This window comes from Gopherus flavomarginatus, chromosome 3 (genome assembly GCF_025201925.1).
Source record: "Gopherus flavomarginatus isolate rGopFla2 chromosome 3, rGopFla2.mat.asm, whole genome shotgun sequence".
In the NCBI taxonomy this organism is placed as follows: Eukaryota; Metazoa; Chordata; order Testudines; family Testudinidae; genus Gopherus; species Gopherus flavomarginatus.
The window spans coordinates 261155760-261170797 of NC_066619.1; the positions used below are offsets into that span (position 1 = coordinate 261155760).

The 15038-nt window shown below is 42.5% G+C and overlaps 1 protein-coding gene across 3 annotated transcripts in view; it reads left to right on the top strand.

Moving 5' to 3' along the window:
* Window positions 1–850: 850 nt before the first annotated feature.
* Window positions 851–15038, top strand: part of WFS1 (wolframin ER transmembrane glycoprotein) — a 45820-nt gene continuing 31632 nt past the window's right edge. For 2 of the 3 annotated variants that reach the window (XM_050947503.1, XM_050947505.1), the window contains exons 1-2: window positions 851–950; window positions 4930–5139. In XM_050947503.1, the coding sequence (XP_050803460.1) occupies window positions 4935–5139 (205 nt within the window). In that variant the 5' untranslated portion in view covers window positions 851–950; window positions 4930–4934. Of the gene's footprint in view, window positions 951–2388; window positions 2411–4929; window positions 5140–15038 lie in introns of those variants that run through there. The other variant, XM_050947504.1, reaches the window with a different exon arrangement.

A 15038-nucleotide genomic window follows, 5' to 3' on the forward strand; every position in this document is an offset into this window, starting at 1 on the left:
ACCATGCATCTGAGGAAGTGGGTATTCACCCACAAAGCTCATGCTCCAAAACGTCTGTTAGTCTATAAGGTGCCACAGGATTCTTTGCTGCTTTTACAGAGCCAGACTAACAGGGCTACCCCTCTGATACTTGACAAGATTTGAAAGTATCTTGTCCCCCCTATTGGTCCTCTGTTTAGGTGTCAGCCAGGTTTTCCGAGCTTCTTAACCCTTTCAGGTAAAAGACACATTAACCCTTAACCATCTGTTTATGACAGAGTCATTAAGTACTCGAGACCTGTGAAAGCTGGGAGATGTTCAACCCTCTCGCGGGGAGACACTTCAGTGCCACAGGGAAATCTCTGCAGGCTCAACTAGGGGCGCATGGAAACTCCACCATCTCCCTTCGCTCCCGTAGTCTTGCAGCGCCGTAACGCCTCTGATTCCTGCACGTGGGAGCGCAGGGGGAGGGTGCAACCTTTTGGCCAGGGTGACTGAAGACCTGTTGTGCCTAGGGCTGCCCAGGGCAGGTCACCTAGCAGCGCCCCATCTGCCCCGCCCCCTGCACTGCCCCCGGCGGTTCCCAGGCCCGCTCTCAAGGCCCAGCAAGTGCAGTAACCTCCGGCCGCCCCGCCTCTCTCGCTGCAGGAAAACACGCAGCCCGACTCTGCCAGCCCCGCCGCAAGCCCGGGTCCCGCCGCACCGGCTCTGCAAGGCTCCACCCACTCTGCCGCTCCCCAGCCAGCGCCGGGGCGAAGCAGCTTCCCTGGGGAGCGGGGGCGCGAGCCCGAGCGCGGTGAGTGGCAGGCGGGCTGCCCCTGCGCGAGGCGCCAGCTGGCTGCAGCCGCGGCGGGGGGCGGGGTCGGGAGCTTCCCCGGCTAGGGCTGCGGGCGCGGCGCGCTGAGTGTGCGCGCAGCCGCGGGAGGAGCTGGAGCCCAACTTTGCCGGGGACGCTGCAGTGCCTGGCTCAGGTGAGTGTTCGGGGCGGCAGCCGGGGCCCTGAGCCTCCGGCAAGCGGGACCCCCCCCTAGTTCCGCTGGGCACCGCTACCTCTGAGTGCAGGCCGGAGTGGGGTCTCTCTGTCCTCGCAGTTCTTGGGGGGCTGCCTGCACCCCCCCCGCGGGATCGGGACCCACCGTCTGCGCCCACCCCTTTTTCCCCGTTGTGCATCCCCCTCGAGAGCGGGACCCACTGCCTGCGTCCCCCAGCTCTGCACCCCCATCGGGAGCAGGGGCCCCCCGAGCCCTCTCCAGCTCTGCACCCGCCTCGGGAGCAGGGACCCCACCTACGAGCCCTCCCTAGCTGTGCATCCGCTTCGGGAGCAGGGATCACACATACCTGAGACCTCCCCAGCTGTGCACCCCCCTCGAATGCAGGACCCACTGCCGGCGTCCCCCAGCTGCACATCCCCCTCGGGAGTGGGACCCACTGCCTGTCTCCCCTTCTCCCCCCCCCCGTGCAGTCTGCACAGTGCCCACTGGAAGCAGGACCCGGCACTGGGACCCTGGACCCAGCCCCAGGCAGTGCAGTAAGTTGCATTGTCATGTCCAGCTTGTTTTTTATGAGCAGAGATCCAGGATCTCCCCAGTTTCATCCGTTTCCGGGGCTGCTGCTCACTGCAGAAACCTGCCTCCTAACTTTCCAGCGTACCCCACCAGAAAGAGGCTGTGGGGGCCAGACGGTGGCAGCCCCTAAGATGCTCTCAGTTTAGTCTCTGATTGTCCTTGCCCCCAACCTGCTAGCCTCAAGCAGCCATCAAAGTACTTGCTGTTCCAGAAGGATAAAGCTTCCCTCCCTCTCCTGTGCTGCTACTTTGACGGATGCCCCATAGCTGCCAGCTTGTAAGTGGTTGGCTACATCAGGAAGGATTGAAACTTTGACCCCGGCACTGCTGAGTTTCAGTGGGGTGCCCCCAAGAAACTGTTCTGACTGGGGCAAGCAAAGCATCTGCTCTTCCTCGCCCTTTTGAGGTAGCTGCAGTGGCTCATGAAAGAATGTGCCAAACACCCTTTTTTGGTAGGGAGTCCCAAACAATCCAGCCTCAAACTCTGTTCCTTGCATTTGTGTTCAGTATTTTACACTCCTTCCTGTCTTTTGCAGGATCACTGTAACTGTATTAATGCTTATTCAGAAAGTATTCTGAGCATATATAAGGCTTTATATGTGCTGGCTTAGGACATTTTTTAAAACTCGACTCTCATCACCCATCCCCTTTTTAGGGTTTCACAAGCAAATCACGGGATGGGTATTGTCACTGGACTTGTCTCTTGCTGAGGGCTTTTAACATGAAAAGACAGTGAGAGCATATGAGAGATTAGATCACTGAATACATACTTGTAATGTTTTGCATTTTTAAAAGGCTGCTCATGTTATAAATCGCATGTTGTAAACAAATTTGCCTATTCTACTAGTAACCCTTTCGATCATAAAGGTAAGATTTGTTTTAAAAATCCAGTTCACTTTTGTCTAAGCTCTTTGTTTACTTTCTGTATTTCTTTCAGCTTGGACGGTCAAGTCAGTGAAACTTTTGTTTATACCCAGTTTCACATTCAGACTCTTGGTGCTACAATGGCTGGGTTTTAAACACTTCAGATGAAAGTTTACTTGTTTAAAAACTGTCTTAATTAATACTGTTTTAATTTAAAAACACTTCTAAAGGGCTGGTATTTTATAAAAACTTTATAAAAAAAAGTTATAATTTTTGGCCTAATTGAAGGTGGCAATGTTTCTATTTTTTTAATCGTAAGTTACGTTTTCATCCTCCCTGGAAATACTGGGGAGATGCTTTCCTCACCTGTTGAAATAAAGAACTGAGAGGATGTCCCCAAATCAGTAATGGAGAATTCAGTTCACTGTGGCCAGGGAAGAGGATTCTTTCTTACTCTTTACTATCAGGGATCCTATCTTCTGCCTTATTTTCCCTACCCGTGTTCCCTTTTAAAGTAGCAAGGTTAAGTATGAATCCAACTGAGAGAGAATGTTTTTATCGTAATGAGTAAAAATAATTCTGCTGCTTTAGTGGGAAAGGGCATTTTAATCTCTGCATTTTCATGCATCTGTTTTAGTCATGTTATGAAATAGAAGTTATAGTATAATACAGAAAGCAAGTAGTCACCATTCCTGTAACCTTTTTCTTGATAAAAAGAACACAGCAAGTGAGTTGTTTAAATTACTTAGTACCTTACAAGGTAAATATTTATCATAGACATGTGTATTGCTTTATGAGTTAGGATTTTTAGTGATCGCTATACAAGCAGAATTCAAGTTGTCAGCCCAAATCATTGAAGTCAATATTTATCTTTGAGACTATAATTACAGTTAATATTTTTGGGCTATGTGTTCATAGCTCATTTTTATTACACATGGGTATGCATGTTTTTGGAAAATTAAGGATTAGAAGAGAGTTTAATAGGCTGACTGTGTTAAAGTAGCTTCTGCAAAGTTTGTTGTGCTCAGACTTCAAATTCAGTTAAGTCAGTTTCAGACATGATATGACTTATCACACTTCTTGCTATGGTGACACACACCTTTATGCTTCCAGTCCTGTAAAAGAAAAAGTTCAGCTAACTTTTTCTGTAAAGATTACATATTTAAGGAACGACAGAGTCCTGTGGCACCTTCTAGACTAACAAATATATTAGAGCATAAGCTTTCATGGGTGACAGACTCATATTTAAGGAACTTTCTACAAAATAGCAATGACCTTTTGATCTACATGGGGGAGATTTTCAATGGGAGTTTTGTTCCTAACTGCCCTTTATGCCTTTCAAAATCCACCCCCTTTAAAGATTTTGTCAAATGTTTTTCTATGAAACAGTGTTTACTTTGGAGGTGGGCAGGGAGGCAAAAGGAGTTTGCTCACTTTGGATGAAATTCACCCCTTTGTATGTAAATCCGAGTCCTTTGGTTAAAGGATTGGGGTGGGGGAGTTGGAATTTTTCTTCCCAGCCATCTCATGGGCATGCTTCAGGGTCTGCAGCGCATCCCTTTCATGATTTGTATACGGAGTGCAGATGGGCAGCCACTGTTTTTTGTATAGATATTTGTGCACTGACACAGATATGAGAGTGGATTTGGTAGTTCCATCCTCTGATGTGCATTTCAAACAACTGTCCCATCTGTGTTAAACTATTTAGGGGCAGCAGAGAAGCACTAGCTCAGGGGTATGCCTCAGGTGCCAAAGGCGGCACGCAAGCTGATTTTCATTGGCATTCACACTGCCTGAGTCCTGGGCACTGATCTGGAGGGCTCTGCATTTTATTCAGTTTTAAATGAAGCTTCTTAAACATTTTAAAAACCTTATTTACTTTACATACACCAATAGTTTAGTTATATATTATAGACTTATAGAAAGAGACCTTCTCAGAACGTTAAAATGTATTACTGGCACGTGAAACCTTAAATTAGAGTGAATGAATGAAGACGGGGCACACCACTTCTGAAAGGTTGCCGACCCCTGCACTAGCTATTCCTGACAGGGGTGGTTCCAGACACCAGCGCACCAAGCGTGTGCCTGGGGTTGCCTGCCGGTCATTGTGAGGGCGGCAGTCAGGCTGCCTTAGGCGGCATTTCTGCAGAAGGTTCACTGGTCCTGCAGTTTCGGCAGTGGGTACGCCGAAGGCGCGGGACCGTCGGACCTCCCGCAGACATGCCGCCGAATCACCATTGCCAGCGGACCTCCCACAGGCATGCCGATTAAAGCCGCCTGACTGCCCTGCTTGGGGCGGCAAAATACATAGAGCTGCCCCTGATTCCTGAATAATTCCATGTGTAAAAGATGCCTTAGCACGCTTGCCAATGCTTTTATATTGATTGACTCTTTGTACATATTGTCAGAACAAGAATCATAACATGTATTTTGGATTAAAGAGGTTTGCACTTTGGATGCATGCCACTTAATTATTAGTGTGTGCTTATTTATTAATTATAAATTTAACTCTTTGCTTGCAGCTGAAATGGATTCAGATCCTGATCCTTCCTCAAGTCCTTCTCACCCACAGCCACAGCAAGGAAGGTCTCAGCTAAATGCAGCTGCTACTGTGGGCCATAGTGAGAGTAATCAGAAACCTGGTTCACCTTCAGGAGATTCATTGTCCTCTGCAACTTTTTCCCCATCAGCTGCCAGCCATTCTAACAGCAGGGACAGAGCTGAAAGAAGTGGTGAGTCTGAAATACTAATTATACAAGATTTACATAAAATCAAGATATTAGAGGTATTGTTGCAATAAACTCCCATACTTGAAGGGACATCTTCAATTTGAAAAATACATTCCTGTGTGAATTTTTTTACATGCTGTAAGATGGAAGATGAGAGAGAAAATTTTCTTGTTTGTTTTGTGTATAATTGTCTCTGTTTCCCCTGTGTAGTTTGTCTATTTCTCTTTGTGTTCACACAGCAACAAGAAAGAGAGAGGAGGTTTTTAACCACAAAAAATAATGGGATTCAAGCACATAGGCAATACGATAGCAGAAACTGCTTTTAACTAACTTCTTAAAATTAACTAGATTACACATTAGTGAGACAATGAGGGTGAGACAATAGGGTGAGACAATATTTTGTATTGGATCAATTTCTGTTGATGAAAGAGACAAGGTTCAGCACTTACACAGAGCTCTCTTTAGGTCTAGGAAAGGTACTCCAGTGTCAGCTATATACAACATTGTTAACCATAAGGGGTTAACGCTTGTTGCAAAAGACCATTCTAGGTGAGTTAGGCAGTTAACAACTTTGCCTTTGTAGGATAAAGGAGGGTTAGTGGGTTACAGATTGTTGTAATAAGCCATAAATCCAGTGTCTTTAAGTCCACAATTTTTAGTGGCTAGCAAAGTTATGAAATTAAGCTCTCGGGCTTATCTTTTGAAGGTGTTGTGCAAGGTTTCTGTTGAGGACGAGATCTGAGAGGTCTGATATGCAGTGATTGCTTTGTGAAAAGTGTTCACTCATGGATGATATGGTGTTTTTTCTTTTATTTTTCTGTCTGAGTTCATCTGAGAGTATTGTGATTGTCTTGCTTCACCCACTTAGTTGTTGCTGGGGAATTAAGTGCCCTAGATGAGGTACACCACATGTTGTGATAGGCATGTGTGAGTGCACCTATGCTCTTGAATGAATTCACATGGAAAAATGTGGATGGGTTAGTACAGAGGTGGGCAAACTTTTTGGCCCTCGCGCCACATCAGGTACAGAAATTGAATGGAGGGCAGGGTGGGGAAGGGTGGGGAAGGCTGGGAGAGGCTATGCCTCCCCAAAAACAAGGCATGGTCTGGCCCCTGTCCAGCCTGCCAGAACCCCCACCCCATCCAGCCCCCCACCCCGATCCCCACCCCGACTGCTCCCCAGGACTCATGCATCCTATCCAAACACCGCTGCTTTCTGCCCCCTGACCATCCCCCCGGGCCTCCTGTCCCCTATCCAATCCCCCCTTCTCCTTACCCTCTGACTGCCCCCTATCCAACCCTCCCTGCTCTCCCCGCCCCATGTTACCTGTGGGGTGGGGGAAGGCAGGGCTCAGTCCTTTCCCTGTGCATTTCCCCTGCTCATTTGACTGCTGTCCCTGGCTGTCAGGCAGGGCTCACTCCTGGCTTGGCTGCTGGGGACAAGGGCTAAGCATGCTGGGGGTAGCGGGGGACCCTGGCTTGCTCTACCTCTGTCGCTGGCAGCAGGGCCCAGGCCCTTTGACCACCCTCCTGCAGTACCCCCCCGGAACTCCCCCTGATCCCCATCCCTGAGTGCGCCACCCTGGAGCACCTGATCACTATAGCCGTGCTGCCCCCAGGCACTCGGGGGGGACTGCAACTGCGAGGGAGGCAGGAAGGGAGGGGAGCAGAAGGGGATGGGCCAGGGGCTAGATTCCGCCCTGCTCACCGCACTGCTGGGGAGTTGGGCTGGGTCCTCCGCAAGCCTGTCCTGACCCCGCTCCCTGGCAGGAGCTCGAGGGGCAGAGGGAAGGGTCCTGCAGGCTGAATGTGGCCCATGGGCCCTAGTTTGCACCCTCTGGGTTAGATATGTAGGAGTTCTGATCAGAATTCATGATACATTTTGAAACTCAAGATGGTTCTTTCAAGTTGCGTGGAGAGAGACTTAATAAATTGTTAAAAGTAATGGAAAGTGAAGGTGCTCTCTCCATAGTTCCTCAATGAGACACGTGTCCATTTGCAGTATTCTGGACCCCTGAAGTTAGGTTTTAAACTTAGTCTGGAATCACACCTACATACCACACCTGTGTGTTCCAGACTTAACCAGACCACTGTTTTTTGGGTTTTTTTAGCTCTTTTAAGTATTTGCAGGACTGGGGCCTAGATTTAAAACTTGTATTAATTTTAATTAATATTTATTAATAATTATATATTACATACTTTTTAACATTATCTTTAATAAAATTTTTAAATCTGGGCCCGAGTCCTGCAAATACTTACACGCTTGCTTAACTTTACAAACGTGAGTAGTCCTATTGAAGTCCCTGAGATTATTCATAAGCATAAAACTAAGCACCTATATATGTGTTTCTCTGGGTTTCCTCAGTCCTACAAACTGCTGCTCTTTCTTGTTCTGGGTTTAGGATGGAATTCCATATGAAATTGAAGTGATTTAAGTATACTAATAATCCCAGCTCTAAAATAGTCTTTTATTTCTCGTTTAGAAGTTCCTAGAGGCCTTAATCAGAAAACAGGGACCCATTATGCTAGGTACTGTACACACAATAACAAAAAAGACAGACCCTGACCAAAGAATCTGTGATCCAAGTAAGAGTTTACAATCTAAGCAACTAACCTTTTGCTTCCCTAACTTCTAACAGTTAAAATTATTGATTCCCCAGAGTGCCACAAAACATAATTTTAAGCAAACACATCTTTGATTTTATGCCCACAGCTTTCAGATTTAAAGTTTTCTCCTAATTAGGGAAGGGTAACTCTGGAATTAAGGCAGTTCCCTTGGGCCAGTAAGCCAATTTTGGAGGGGGGAATGATTTGTTGAATTCCTGACTTTCTGATTTGCATCCTTAATATATTATTATCTGTTTTCTAATTCCACCCACTAATTAAGTAGTACAGAGCTTTTGAAGAATTGACACTTTTGACCTTAATTATGTGATTATTAAGTTAGGATTAGAGCTAGCAGGTACTTGTTTCCCCTCTCCCTCATCCCCCAGTTTCTTAGTACTCTTCAACATGAAGAAGAGAATAGCAACAATATGAAAAATGTAGCATTGAAATGTATCAGCTTTTGTTATAGTATCATTTTAAAACAGAAAGGCATGGCTTCTATTCATGAATTATGCAAAATTATGAAAATAAATACCTCCTATCAGTCTACTGGTATTCTATATAAAGAATGCTGGCAGGTATGATATTCTCTCTTTCCTGTCAATCTGGGTAACTTCTGATTCTGTATAAACGTCTAATTTTATAAAAACCTACTAAACTCTTTGTCAAATACCAAGGAGCCTGCAAAGAGATGTAATTGAGACAATCATAGAATATCAGGGCTGGAAGGGACCTCAGGAGGTCATCTAGTTCAACCCCCTGCTCAAAGCAGGACTAATCCCCAGAGAGATGTTTGCCCTGATCCCTGAATGGCCCCCCAAGGATTGAACTCACAACCCTGAGTTTAGCAGACCAGAGCTCAAACCACTGAGCTATCCCTCCCCGATGCAGTCAGTTAATTTAAAAAGAGCATTTACTTTTGATTTTAAATATGTTGCTTCTCCATTTTATCGAATGTGCCCTTGTTCTTGTATTGTGAGGATAAACGGGAGCATCTGAATAACCTGTATAATAATTATGTTTCTTCTCTAAATTATGTATGTTAATCCTTTTAACTCTCCTCATTTTGGAAGTCTTTTTTGATACTTCTAATCACTTTAGTCGCCCTTTTTTCTGGAACCTTTCTCTTTCTTTTACGATTCTTGAGATATGAGAAAAACTGAATACAGTATTGAGGATGCAGGCATACCATCAATTTATACAGTAGTAGTATGTTCTCAATATGATTCTCTGTCCCTTTCATAACTTACCCCAACATTTTGTACATTGCTGAAGATTAGTCATTTGTTTCCATTGAACTGTCTACCAGGATGCCTGAGTCTTTTTCCTGCATGATTGATTACATTTAATTTAGGCAATGTGTCTATCTGGGTCAAATTATTTCATGCGCTATGAATTTCTTTGCATTTTTCTACAACAAATGCTACCTACCATAATACTAGTTCCTTGGATTTTGGGGAAGGAAAGTCTGCCTCCACCCCCTGTCCCCTCCAAAAGTACCACCAAACATATAACAAAACCCAACCTAAAGCCTTATTTGAAACAGGGAACAAAGTTCCTCTCTGCCCCAACTTGACACATTAAAGTTTAAACATAAAATAGGGATATTGATAGAGTTTTAAAGAGATTCTGGTTACAAAGAAGAATAGGTTACTCAAAATGCATTAATGTTTTTCGCAAAGTAGTAACACTGAAAGAGAAGGTATTCCCAGTGGAGAATGATGGAAATCAGAATATCTTAAAGTTGTTTTTAAGTGGAGAGATGCTTTGTTGCTGATGGGCCACTGAAGAATGAGGAATCCAGGCTGTAAGTAGCAATGTTGAATTATATAGTCTTTCCGTTTTTGAAAGGAAAAACATAAGATAGCAGGCGCCTCATGAAGTGGCAGAGGTTGACTTTTTACTTGGGTGGATTAAGGAGTCAGTAACTTGGAGCAGCTGCTGTGTGTCATTAATACCTTTTTTGGTGGTGACTGAAACTGTAAACAGGTAGAGGAGAATGGGAAAGTCCACCAAAGTGTCATTCAGAAATATCTACAATAAGTAGCTCTGCATATAACTTTTAATAATTTCAGTGGATTGTCACTGTAACTCCAGATGAAATACAGTTAGAATTTGCAAAACATTAAAGGTACTGATCACTTTCAGCTGACCCATTACATATATTTTACATATTTCTGTCAACCCTACAGACTTAAATTTGTATTGAAGTGATTTAGAAGCAGTAATTTCTGAGTAGTAATGACTTAGACTTATTGTGAGGAGGGAGAATTTATATACACTATGGTTCTTTTAAGAATGTTACTTTAAAACATGCTTACAGTATCTCAAGCTCTGTATGCCTTGATAGTATGGTATAAACATATTGGCATTTGTCTGGGATGGCCTACATAACTCCCTTGTGACTCTAGCACTTCCATACGCCTGCCAATAAAATTTTAGAGCACGTCTATTTAGCTTAACAAAGAGAAGATTATGAAATGAGTTGATTAGTCTATAAGTGTCTGCTTGGGGAACAAATATTTGATAATGGACTCTTCAGTCTAGCAGAGAAAGGTAGAACATTATCCGATGGCTGGAAGTTGAAGCTAGACAATTGGAGACTGGAAATAAGTCATACATTTTTAACAGTGAGAGTAATTAACTGTGGAACAACTTAGCAAGGTCCTGATGGATTCTCCATCACTGACAATTTTAAAATCAGGATTGGATGTTTTTCTAAAAGATAAACTCTTGGAATTATTTTGGAGAGATTCTGCAGCCTGTATTATATAAGTGGTCAAATTAGATGATCGCAATGGCCTTGGAATCTGTGTATCCGTGTAGTATATTTTCCCTAACTTCATCTGTATATGCTATGTTTAAGGGTATAATAACCTTATGGAGGTGTCGAGAGAACTTGTGTTTTCTGGGTAACTTCTTTCTCTTGATCTAGGGGATAGTTCTGCAAGGTGCTAAGCACTCTGCCCCAATCCAACAAATACTCAGGCACATGCTTAACTTTGAGAATACAAGTAGTCCCCTTGGATCAAGCTCCTGTGTTGAGGAATCTTGCATCAACAAGTCATGCAATTTCTCAGTACCTCTATTAATTTGCTGCTAGGGAATCTGTTTGCTTTTCAAACATTTTTCAAATAGTTGATTTCACAGTGGGTGGTAACAATAACATGAGGTTTCTTTATATAAATCAGTACTGATTTGAATGTAAACCTCAACATGCAACTGGCAGAGACTCAGCAACCTAAAAGCATAGAGTCTGTTTTCAATAGAACAAACTTTCTCTCCCACCTCCCCCTGTCAGGAATGGTTAAAGTCTGTCTGGAGAGCACCTGCAGAAATAAGTTTGTGTATAAATTAAGAATGAGAGAATTGGTACTGGCTGAATACTAAATAAAAATCAGAGTAGTTAACTTTTTCTATTGATTTAGCAAAAAATGTGCCTTGACAGGGAATTTGTCAGTGAATGATGTGCATACATGATTGATTAAGGTTTCTGGAGCTTGGAATCAATGAGTCATCTGTATACGTGTCTGCAGTATACAGGAAAGCTAGTAACTGCTTAAAACAAAAACAGTCCTAGCATTCCTCAGAATTGCAAAAGGCGGTGAAAGTACACAACACCTTGGAGAACATGGGAATTGGCTACAAAGACTAGTCTGGACCCTCCGTCTCACTTACGATAACTTTTATGTGGTAGCTTGCAAATAGCTTTTGACCAGTTAATGCAACAGTCTCTCCTAAAGGACGTTAACTGATAAGTTTCCTCCCCATTAATGATAGGGACATCCTGGGGCCTGGAGAAAGCCAGAGAATGGAGTGAAGGAGATTGTCTTTGTGTATATTCCCTTGTACACAGCAGAAATACTTACCTGCCATGGCCATTGTGTTCCACCACTCAGCAGGGTTTGAGGGGACTAGTAGGCAAAGGGGGGAATCAGAAAGTGTAACAGTTTGTCTGGGGCATTTGAAAAGGGATTTTGAGGATGTTATGGCTTTAGGGTTTAAGAATTAGGTGCATTTGCTCTTACAGGCATTTTGTTTATGACAAGTCTGTTAGAGAAGAGAAATAGGTTTCTGGAATCCTGAGCAGTCAGATGAAGTCAAGACTATAACAGGGTTCAAAAAAGAACTAGATAAGTTCACAGAGGATAGGTACATCAGTGGTGATTAGCCAGGATGGGCAGGGATGGTGTCCCTAGTCTCTGTTTGCCAGAAGCTGGGAATAGGCAACAGGGGATGGATCACTTGATGATTATCTGTTCTGTAACGTTCACCTCTGGGACCAGACCTTAGAGTGTAGATGTGAGTGGCTTAATATATATGGAGGATAGCATCTGCAAAGTTAGTTGCAGCCATTTTCAATGATAAAATGTATATTAATTCCTCTGGTAACTCCCGTCCCAAAAGATATTTATGCTTTTCATTTGTGGAGTTAAGTATCTTTGACAACTATAGCATCTGGGGGTAATTTTAGAGAGTAAAACTTTAAAATGTTTTTTTGTGTGTGTGTTGGGGGGGGGCAGATAAGTTTTTAATGTTTCTTTGTATCCCTCTGTCTGCCCTACAAAATTCTCATTACACTACAAAAATTAAAACATGGGGAAGTTTTGATATTGGCTGATGCAAGGAGTGGCCTTCAAGACAGGGAAACTGTCCATTTATTTGAAAACTGGATACAAATATTTTCCAGTGAAGCTGACTGAGAATACTTTCAGTCACTACTGCCAAAACAGCATCGGCTACTCCTCAAAAGTGAAATGAAATTCCAAGGTCTTGTTTTTTTGTGGTGTGAAATCTGGTTTTCTGAGATTTCTGGTAACTGACCCAAATCAGTACTATTCTTTTAAGGTTGTGATCTAATAATTAATCACTTGACCATTAATGTAATGGTCAAAGGTTTAAAGTTCCAGTGGCTTGAAGTTGGAAAAATCAAATTGGATGTGACACAGCTTTTATCCATGAGGGTAATTAACTGGTGGAACATATCACATTGATCATCACGTGGAATCTTTAAACTGAGTTTGTGTGTCTTTCTTAGAAAGATGCTCTATTTCAACTGTAATTCAGTACTATTCACTTATATAATAAGGAAGAATAATTCCCTCCATTTCAGGAATTATTGAAATTATGTGTTATGCAGGAGGTCAAACTGGATCATAGTTGTCTCTTCTAGCTTTAAAATCTATAAATGTATGAGGGGAATGCCAGATTTATGATCTTAACTATTTAAGCTCTTGGATTTCTTAAATTCTTTAATAAATTGCTAAGTAAAAATTATCACTTCTTTTTAAATAAAGATTTTGTTTTATGGGCTATATTAATGATTTATCCCAACCCTAGAATATAGAGATCAAGAGTTTAGTGAGGGATATGTCTGCAAAAAGAATCTTGTGCAGAAAAAAAAGGCATAGCTGTTTTTATAATTATAGTTGTGTGTGTGAATTATTGTACAATGAACATTTAAGTCATTTAAAATAATAGCGACACTGGAAAGAAATGCAAATTTTTCTTGTAATGCCTTTAGAATCTTGCTTTTTTTAATAACTTTAAAAATATGTAGCCTATATGATATCATCGCTTTCATTTTTCCACCTACACACTTTTTTTACTGCTCTCTTCATGATTTATCCTCATTTTGTGGGGCTGCAGAAGTTGCTCCCTTTGGAGCTTAATGCGATTTGATGATTTGCAGTTGTGGTGTGACTAGGACAATTAAAATAACTACAAAGACACTACTGCTCCTGGAGAAAGCAGGACTGAGTTTCTAAACTCTTAACAGCCCTGTCAGTGTGCCCCTACATGATACTGAAAATAGAATGTCTGACAACATTCATCTTGAAAATACTTTATTCACAATATATATATTTTTTTTTCCAGGCTTCATTTGCTCAACAAATTGAAATGCTGCTTGAAAGGTTACACTAACTGTGCCTTTTGTAGTATTAAAAGGTTTTATATTAAATTTTATTTACTAGTATGGTTAGTATTGTCTGTTAAGCTGCTTTTCTTACGCTTTGACCTGGGTTCTGAGACTCAGTACCATGGGTTTAGTGTAAACTGTGGCCCATAGAACTAGCTTTCGCATTTTATTTTACTTAGCAATAATGCAAGAAACCAACAAGCCTGTTTCCTGTAAGACATTGGTTTAAACAAGTTAGCATAAGGCTTGAGACCTATGAACTTCAGCATAGATAGATGGCCCAACAGTTGCCCCAAGGTTTTGGAGAATTGGGAATAGAGTGTTTAAGGAGGAGGTTTATATATAAAGATACCAGGCAACAGCAAGAACCTTAAACTGATATCAGGTTTGGATATTTTAGGACAAAATTGTTGGCAGATGCCCAACCACAAATTTGCATTGGCAATTAATTGACATCTATGGTCATAAGGTAAAGCCATTAATATGGTAACCTATAAGATAAAGGCACCCCAACATTATTAGAGTGAGGAAGTTAGATGTGGAGATGGGAGGCTGGGTGTCTGCATGAATATTCATGACAGTCATCCTTAGACCCTATAATAGACCAGGCCACTATGTAGAGGCAGTTGATCAGGTAGGTCGATCTGGATCTGGACCATTGGACTTGATTGGCATGTCAGGGACAGAGCGGGTCTTTTCTCTATCACTACCATATCAAAGGAAGTATGTGAGTATATAGGTATATGAGCATATGCCAAGAATGATATCAAAGATATCACTAATTCTGTATTACTGCTATTTATTTGGTTTGGAGCTTTCTTGTATTTTCTAATTGTGCTTTGGTTTGCCTTCAATGTGAGTGTTGTTGCCGTACACGATGGGGTTTCCCACCAAATATTGAACTTGTTAATTTTAATTCTGTTGTATCTGATTCTGGGACTAGAACCCTACAACCCCCAGCTCTTTATATTGGTGTTAATAAGCAATCAGGAATAATTATTAACCACTAAAGAATCAGACTACAAAATGTATCCTACATGTGCTGCAGTTACACCTTCCAGCTGCAGTGTGGACATACCCTACCCTCCAGTTGCAGTGTAGACATACCCTAAGATCATGTAACATGGAAGCTGAATTTGTGGAATTAAAATATAATATTGCACTTTTATGTATCACCTTGATATTGCAATGAGATCTGCATTGGCAGACCTCTGTGCCTGGACAGAGCTCAGTTGGAATTGATAAGTCTTGAACCCACCCATGCAAAAAAAGTCTACCCTCATGAATGAGCAGCTAGTGAGTTCAAGGCTAGAGCTAGCTGAAGAACAGCAGTACTGTTTTTGCAAAAATAGGTTGTGACCATCTCCAGTCAGAG